The sequence below is a fragment of the Lupinus angustifolius genome, unplaced genomic scaffold (genome assembly GCF_001865875.1).
Source record: "Lupinus angustifolius cultivar Tanjil unplaced genomic scaffold, LupAngTanjil_v1.0 Scaffold_157_30, whole genome shotgun sequence".
NCBI lineage: Eukaryota > Viridiplantae > Streptophyta > Magnoliopsida > Fabales > Fabaceae > Lupinus > Lupinus angustifolius.
The window spans coordinates 1-9,198 of NW_017726107.1; the positions used below are offsets into that span (position 1 = coordinate 1).

General features: G+C 33.9%; 1 protein-coding gene across 1 annotated transcript; it reads right to left on the bottom strand.

The window, feature by feature from the left end:
* Nucleotides 1-1,404: 1,404 nt before the first annotated feature.
* Nucleotides 1,405-8,442, bottom strand: LOC109340296 (CDPK-related kinase 6-like). The gene is made up of 11 exons (XM_019577951.1): nucleotides 7,752-8,442; nucleotides 6,106-6,236; nucleotides 5,825-5,866; nucleotides 5,587-5,695; nucleotides 5,377-5,455; nucleotides 3,419-3,715; nucleotides 3,174-3,283; nucleotides 2,936-3,040; nucleotides 2,658-2,720; nucleotides 2,003-2,170; nucleotides 1,405-1,902 (listed from the first exon to the last, which is right to left on the bottom strand). The coding sequence occupies exons 1-11, from the start codon at nucleotides 8,304-8,306 to the stop codon at nucleotides 1,753-1,755; spliced, it is 1,809 nt and encodes a 602-aa protein (XP_019433496.1). The 5' UTR covers nucleotides 8,307-8,442; the 3' UTR covers nucleotides 1,405-1,752.
* Nucleotides 8,443-9,198: the final 756 nt, after the last annotated feature.

The following is a 9,198-nucleotide window of genomic DNA, read 5'->3' on the forward strand; positions in this document are numbered from 1 at the left end:
TCATGAAACTCATTATTTTTATGATCAAATATTTATTTATATCATATGAGTTCATATTACTATGATAATAATAGTTTGTACTCAATTATATATTATCATGCATTACTATATTTGATCATTATGTTACATAATTTGTCAATTTATGGACGATTAATATATTATCATGTCTTACTATGCGACAAAAGTTACGAAGACATTGTGTCGTTACATTAGAAAACATATGCAATGAAATTAATTCACAATTATTTTTGTTTTTATATATTTCAATTTATTTTATCAATTTATTACACAATATTACTAATATACATTTAATAATATTCATACTTATGTGCTTCAAAATATTCGTCAAAATCAATGTCTCATGAGAATGCTCGAGTAATATGTGATTGTTTAACTATATGAATGCACATGTAAGATGAATGTTCTTAACCATGTGAATACACAGGTAACATGTGTGTTTCTTAGTAATTAGAATGTACATTTAACATGTATATTGTTAATCATACGAATGCACGAGTAACATCTGTGCTCTTAACCATATGAATGCACAAGTAATATATTTTTTCTTAACCATATGAATGAATGCACGAATAACATATGTGTTCTTAACTATTAGAATGCACGGGTAACATATGTGTTATTAACCACTAGAATGCACAATTAATATGTGTTATTAACCAAACGAATACACAAATAACATGTGTTATTAAACATACGAATACACGGATAACATGTTTGTTCTTAACCAGATACCCAAAAATTATTGCTTTGCACGAGTAACTTACTAGTTATCATATATAACTAAAAGAAGATGGTGAATTGTACATATAATATGCAATTGTGTAGTTGGAAAAAATAAATGAATACTAATGAGATGACATAGTAAAAGGAGAAGAATAATCAAAGTTCAGTATTTTCAGATTTTCAACAACAGAATAATGATCGAACAGGTCACGAATGATGAAATCAGTCTGATACCATGTAGAAGTTTATAATAGTAAATATTGGTCAAACTTAAATATGAGTTAGTCCAAATAATTTAAATATAGACGAAAATTATTACAAACATAAGATAATAATGATTCAATAATAACTAATAAGATAAACAAAATCAATAGATAAGATAATTCTCCATCAACTCAAATATATCTAAAAACTAGCCATTTTTATATTCTATTTTCTTTGTTGCCTAGCATATGTTTGTTTTTATAGGAGTCTCATAAAGCTGCATGGTTTTCTGATCCTGTCACTCTACATTGTTTAACTTCCTAGGCAAATAAAACAAGGAAGTGCAGTATGATTCAACACTTCTTTTTATAATATACAATGTATACTAATTCATAACCATTTGAGCAACACGACTCTTGCCTTTTGACAAGTGCAAAATACAATAGTTTAGACCAAATACACATAATTCATAAAACAATGAAGTTCACTGTATGATGAAGTTGACCAAAACAAAAATAAAAAGTCTCTATAATCTTCACACCAAATCTTACATGAAAGCATGTGGCATTTGTGCTCACAAGTAAAATAGGATAATTTTACTGCACCACAACTCTCATGAGGAACAACAGATCAATATGTTAGGTCTGTTTTTCCATAGTCCAATTCCATACCAAAAAAATTGCTAAGACCCTTCTTACCATTTTCCCTTTAAATTAAAATTCAAAAAAATTATAACAAGACACAAACTAATTTCAACCATTTTTTATGATTTATGATAATAATAATAATAAAATTTTCCTTAACTTATACTAGCTGTCTTTGTCTTGTATTATTTGAACTCCGAACTGTGACACCATGCAAAAATTTTGTGTATCCCACAAAGCTGAGTTTTCCATCAGATTTTGTTATCCAATCACTCATCAATGAATAAGCTGAAGGGCCCAAACTCATCTCCTGAAATGAGAACATTAGAAAATAAAAGTCAACAACCTGTTTAATATCTTTTAAGACAATATAAGTGTAGTAGGTGTAGTCTTGAAACGGATGGGAAAACCTGTGCCAACTCCTCAACTGAAATGACCCGGTTTCCGGCCTCTTTGAAGTGTTCAAAAGCTGTGGTAGCAATTTTCTCCCATTCTTGGTGAACCTCCAGCTGATATACACTGATTGCCGCAGCGCAGAACTCTTCGAAGTCCAAATTTTTATAGGCCAGTGGCTCCATCTTAATTCAAGAAATATGCATCAGATATGTAGTACTATTACAATGGATTATAAAGAAAACAATGCACTTTCATAAGAAAATGACAAATAATTTAACAGTTTAGTTAACAATACAGTTCATATGAGTATGGTGTTACTGGTAAAGAGTACAAGCTTTTACATTTGTCAGAATAATCAACTACTCTATCTGCATTTTTCACTATTAACAAATAATGGCTCCTTTCTGCCACATATTTCCATTAAATGCTGCTGTCGATGAAATGTGCATGTCTTACAGATCTCAGAATTTAATTCACCTCATATTAAGTGTCAAAAAAGTTATAGCATGGAACTTCTTTCTAGATTAATATATCTGGCCAATAATATTATGATTACCAATCAAAACATGGTAAATGCTAGGATGGGAGCAAAAGGGCAACTAAAATATCTTAATGGAGAGAGATAAAAACAAATAAATATATCTCAACTACAAGCATAAGATGACTCACCAAATTTAATATGTCAGAGACCCTTGATTCCTTCATGGCATCGGTTGCAACTTTCATGAGAGCCTGATTTTAATTTTAGTTTCAGTTAATAGATTGGGGAAACTATATAGCACATAAAGTTTAATATAAAGGACCCAAGGCAATTTACTGACTCTAGCAGCTGGAATGACATATTTAGATTACGTAGGTTTAACAGATAACAATTTGTAGGTTTAGGAATGTTATCTTTATGTCAGAGAGGGAATAAAATTGCAATAAACAATTAACCATGCACTCACCATTCTAAAATTCTCAAGTGAAATGGAACCATCTTTTGGTTCCAAGAGGCTAAACTGTGCTCTAAGGTAGATAAGTTCATCTTCTGGCAATGCTTTCGATAGAGCCTGCATTTTGTAACGCAAAGAAAAACAGAAATCGTTATTCTTGTTCTATTTATCATTCACCCTGCCCCAAGGGGGGAAAGGGGAGGAGATCAGATGTGTTTGTTTCAATGGCAGCATAACAACAAACAACTACCTTCAATGCTGCACGTTTCAATGGTGAGGCACGCACATATGACTTGACTAACTTGTAAATCAGAATATCTAAAGGAATAGCAATTCTTTCATTTCTCAACCATGGGTGAGCTGCAAATATAGAGATAACTCTTCATCAACAAGAATCGTAGAATAAGATTTAGAAATCTATGAAAGATAATTTCATTTACAGCAAACATTTGTTGAGTTGAACAAGGTGTGAGAAAGCATTTAAATGAAACATACTTAAAGCTTGGGCAGCGGTCATCCTTTTTCTGTGGTCTTTGTTCAAAAGTCTCTTCACAAAGTCTTTAGCTTCTGGTGATATTGATGGCCAAGGTGAATCATCAAAGTTGGGATTTGCTCTCAACACAGACCGGAAGATTCCTGATTCAGTGCGTGCCCAAAATGGTCTACTTCCGCATAACAATATGTATGAAATAACTCCAATACTCCATAAGTCTGCTTCAACACTGTAAGATCTATGCAGAACTTCAGGTGCAACGTAGTATGCACTGCCAACAATATCATTAAGGCGCTGATCTGCATGTTTATTTAAAAGTTTCACTTCTTAGCAGTGGAAACTTAATAAGAGCATGACAATGATAATAAGACAGGCTGAAAGAATAAATCATAAACATTTCTTTTGAACAATGGATGAAATTCTAAACCAAAAAATAATAATGCATAGCCTGAGATTCATCCGCCGAATTAGTGAAATACAATTGATGAGCAAACATAAAAAAATTGTAGCAGAGCTTGGAAAAGAGAAATATCTAAGCGGGGATAGAAAAGAATCAAGTAATTGTTAATATGTCTCCATGATTTTGACCAAAATATAGAAAGACATTACTTAATTAGTACAAATAATTGCAAAGTTTTCAAATGAACTTTCCCCTAGTCTTTTTCCAGACTACACTCAATACTATCAGCCAGAATATAAAAAGGAAGTGACTAGAGAGAAAATATTTTCAATGAAGAATTAAGGATGTGTAGAGTAGGAGTGAAAGGTAGAAAGTGGAAACTGAAAATAGGAAGGTAATAAAGTTGGAGGGAAAACTAATAAGGTAATTGGACACAATTTAAGTTTTAGACGTATCCCTCATATTCATTCTTCTGTTTTTAACCACCTCTTTTTTGCACCTACCAAGCTGTGAGCTCTATGCCCTACTTAAAACTGGAGTTGGCTTTAACATTCTAAATGCACTAGTTGAAAGCAGTAAATTACAGTGAGCACCAAGCAGGAGCTCCTGAAGTGATAGTAGAAGAATATGAAAGCCTGAAAGCCTATATCCAATCAAGTACTCAAACTCAAGGATTACTTAATGTGTGTCTTTCTTCAACCACGACCAATAACTCGATCATCCTTGATGTAATAAAAAATGCTTGCTAGCAAATCCAATGATCATAATATTAAATTTTAATTACCAAATAGTAAAAACCATAATTGCATGAGGAACTCTCTTCATTTAGTTAAAATGATTATATGAGTTCAGACTGTGCATCGGAATAAAATCAGTGGAAAGAGGAGGGCGGTGTAGACTAGAAACTATAAATCATAATACATATAATAGTATAGCATAGTAGTGGTTACCCCATGAGCATGTTGGTCTTAAATTTAAAGTGTCTCAAACAGCATTTCAACAAATCATAATGGAGGGTTTGAGTGTTGAACATAATTAGGTTAAAATATGGTTTCGGTCCTTATAGTTTAGTCTATTTTTAAGTGGGTCTGTATACTCAAAAACCTTTTAAATGAATTCCCCTAAGTGTAATGATTTTAAATCGATCTCCGTTGTTAGATAAAAGTTATAGTACCTTTAAGGTTTATCTTACATGGCGAAAAGGAAAATGAACTTTCATCTCAAGACAAAAGGGCATGACAACTTCCATTGGCCATGTAAGATAAACCTTGTATGGTGAAATTAATGACTTATTAACTTTGATATGGTAGAATATCACTATTCCACCACTGTACTGCTTTAGTACCTTACAAAATCCAAAGGCATTAAACCATATTGCACAAAACCATGTGATATTTGATTCCTTGTTTATTCTATGAAGATTGAATGATTAAAGTCAACCATGCTGGATTATTATAAAGTAAAGGAAAATTAATGTTAAATATGAGAAAAGTGAGTAGCTTGGATATGCTTTATTATACCTCTTAATACTCGCTATATTAGGTTGATTTAGCATATTACCTGGCCTAACAAAATCAGATAGACCAAAATCAATAACTTTCATCCCAGCATTCTCCACTTTTGAGACAAAGAGAAAATTCTGCAAACGAGGCAAGGCATTCAGAGTGACAAGTAATCGATTGGATAGGCAATTATACAAACAAAAAATTGCTTACTCATTGAAAGGCATGACCAAATTATTCTAAGTTGTTCAACTTCATAATGTCATACCTCTGGTTTGAGATCACGATGAACAACCCCTTGAAGATGACAATAGGCAACTACATCTAGAATTTGTACAATAATAGCTTTAGCGTCATCCTCTGGGTATCGTCCACCTCTTTAAGAAGTAATTCAATAATAAGAATCCAATTATAGTCATGCTATTCAAAACAAAACTTCTATGATGAAATAATGGAGTGACAAAAATTGTACACGTAGTACAAATGAAAGAGATTTTCAAACTTACCTTTCTAGGATTCGGTCAAGTAGTTCTCCACCCTCACACAACCTAACAAAAATGAGAAAATATTATTTCAGAATAAATATTCAATTCAATTATTGTATGTATGTGCCTAGCTACAAAATCTTCCCATGTTATGAATATTCTTGGAAACATTAACTTGTGATTTCCTTTATACCCAATCACTTAAAAAGATATATGAATACAAATCAACTGGTTAACAAAATTGGAACAAATCCTAGCAGGACTTGGAAGAGAATTCCAGAAATAATTGTTTCTAAACGTACTCCATCACTATGTAGACATTATTTACATCCTCAAATGCTTCATAAAACTTGACCAAATTTGTATGTCCAGATAAGGCCTTCAACATTTTCACCTCCCTCCGTACATCTTCAATTGCTATCGCTGAAGTCATCTGCCATATAAAAAATAGTTAAATACAATAACCATTTAAAAAAAATTATAAGGTCAGACTGATCACAGCTGAAAATCAAAAGTCCAATTCATGTTGATGTTTGTCAAAACACAAACTACAGACGCTACGTCGGCTACGAACAAAACTTCAAAATGCATAATTACCCCACCCCAAATTAAATTTTACTCTCATACTCCAATTTGATCGTTTAGTAGAATAATGAAAAGGTGCGGAAGCATAGGGTAACCTTCCTAAAAATATAATCCATCAGAGGCCAAATAACGGAAATGAAAATTTTACATTATCTAATTGGAATATATCTTGCAATAAATGGACACTTAAAACATTAATCCGTGATCATTAAGAACACTGCTCTCTGTTCCCTTACTCAATGATCTTAGTTCTATTCATGTATTTTTCTTTTTAAGCTCATATGCCCGAGTAATTGTCAACTCATATTATGAAATCACAAGCATCCTCCAATTCAATCATATTGGAAGGTAAAAACAGTAACACCCAGGTTAGCTATATGCAATCTTAAATCTACAACGGACAACTACTAAGCACCAATATGTGTACTAATGATCTAATCAAGGAACATAAAACAGTTTTTATATGACAAACGTGCAACTTAGGTGGTCCCTTCATGCCTCCCACTCTATCCGTATGATTTGGCAACGGGGAATATGATCAACAAGCTTCACGTCTCAAACAAAGAAGCCTTTGCCATTCTACCCACAATTAATTGGTCATTAATAAAACAACTTAAAACATTTTTGATAAATCATAGTCCCCCATATAAAATAACTTCAGCAAAAAACCACATTTTCCTACAACTTGCCCTTGCTACAGAGTGACATCACTTGTGTCCCATAACTTACAAGTTCTGCCACCTACTCTCGAGAATTTAACATAACGTTCGGAAGAAAACCGACAAGAAGTGATCACCATTTGCAGCCAAAACTACACTTTATCGATCATTACTTTTCCCCACAATTTCCGCTTAAACGACATGTGAAGTGAATTATTAATCCTTATCCTGCAATCATTTTCATGTCATACTTTTGAAGTTAATATATTCTTCCGGGAAACAGGCCTCCGCTTTCCTATTTTAAGAAATTCACAATCATACCATAGATTGGTCAAATCTAAAACATCACTAATAAAACCATTTGGAACCTCACTGCACAGCTGCTACTTCATCATGCAACATAACAATATTGATATTCATACAGCACACAATGATTAAACATTCAACAAATGCAATGACTTTTTTCCCAAAAACAAACATGGCTGCAAAATTGAATTGCCAAGTTCAAAAATAAGTAATCATTCAATTTACCACTACAAATAACAAACGATCATGCAAGTTAACAATTGATTCATCATTGACCAAGAGTCAACGTATACCATCTCAAAGTAAAATCATATCAATTGATCTAATTTCAATTCAAGCTCAAAAATTTCTAAGAAATAATAAAAACCCAAAATTTCTATCAACATCATCATCATCACCTTAGATTTGGATATGATTTTCACAGCCACTGATTGACCCTTGAGTTCACCCTTCTTCCCTTTAGCCCAACAAGTATGACCAAAATGCCCTCGCCCCACTTCTTTCCCTAATTCGAATTTTGCCCCAAAATTCTTCCCATAGCCAAAGCTCTTATCAAGTGTCCTCTCTCCCTCACCACCACCTTCACCTTGTTGCTCCTCCGGTATCGGTCCATCCTTCGGTTTCGCCATCTTCCCCTGCCACCTCTGTAACGCCGCAATGATGGGCTTCGCAGGTGACGGGGGAGGAAGAGGCCACCTGAATTTCCGGCCTGGAGTCATCGCCGGCGACGGCGCTACTCCCGCCGGAAGAGGGCTCGGGAAGGGGCTGTTAACGGAGAAGGAGTTGGCCGAAGTGTGCCTCCCCGGAGTTGCATCACTGGCGGTGGAGACGGAGTTGACTGAAGGCATCACCGGCGATGGTGATGCTACTGGCTGGTGAGGCGGCTTGAGACGGTGATCGGTGGCGTTAGTTTCGTTGTCGGCGGCGACGCCTTTGCTACAGCAATGACCCATGACGGTGGAAGTCAAAGGTTCAGACAAGAGGGAGAAAAGTTCGCCGGAGAAATAGAAAAAGGGAAGAGAGTGTTAGAGAGAGAAAGAAATATGTAGAGAGAGAAAAGTTAAGTAAGTAAAAGTATTTAAGAATTATAAGAAAAAATAAAGAAAGAAAATAAAAAGAAATGAAAAGAGAGAGAAAGAGAGAGAGGAAATGATGGAGTTAAAATTTTGAGGTGAGGGAATTGAATAAACGTTAATAGGAGGACACTACAACTGTATTCATTTATGGGTGAAAATAAATCGATTCCTACGTTTGTTGAATTGCTATTCTTGAAAATTTACAATATTTTATTAATGTCCTAAAAACATAATTTAATAAATAACTAAGTTAAACATTTCTCTATAATGCAACTAGGTTAATAACTACTATGGCCAATAGCAATAACTTCGGATTTCTTCCATCAACAATTGCTAACACTTGTATACAAGAATGTTTTAGTTTGTTGGGATTTCGGAAACCTCTCCACCATGTTAGTATAAATGTAATGTGGATGGTTTGATTAAGCAACCTACTAGTATACAGGCTACGGGGAAGTGTGTAGGAACGATACTGGAAAATGGTTGTTTGACTTCTTCAAGAACCTCGGTGCATCTTCTGTTTTATGGGTAGAATTGTGGAAAATCTACTCTATGCTTACTATAGCTTGAAGTAAAAGTTTATGACAAATAATTCTTGAGAGTGACTCATAAGTGGCGATCAACTTAGTTAATGATTGTTGTGATTGGTGTCGTGTTTATACATCTTTGCTTCAAGTTATTTGAGACTGGCTAAGAAGATATTGGATGATCCATTATGTCCATATTCTCAGGGAAGATAACCGAGTAGCAGATTTCATGGCAAGTTTAT

Coding starts and splice junctions, on each gene's coding strand:
- LOC109340296 (XM_019577951.1), bottom strand. CDS start 8,306: ATGGGTCATTGCTGTAGCAAAGGCGTCGCCGCCGACAACGAAACTAAC. Junction 5,456..5,586: donor ATCGTGATCTCAAACCAGAG/GTATGACATTAT, acceptor CCTCGTTTGCAG/AATTTTCTCTTTGTCTCAAA. Junction 1,903..2,002: donor CAGTTGAGGAGTTGGCACAG/GTTTTCCCATCC, acceptor TTCTCATTTCAG/GAGATGAGTTTGGGCCCTTC.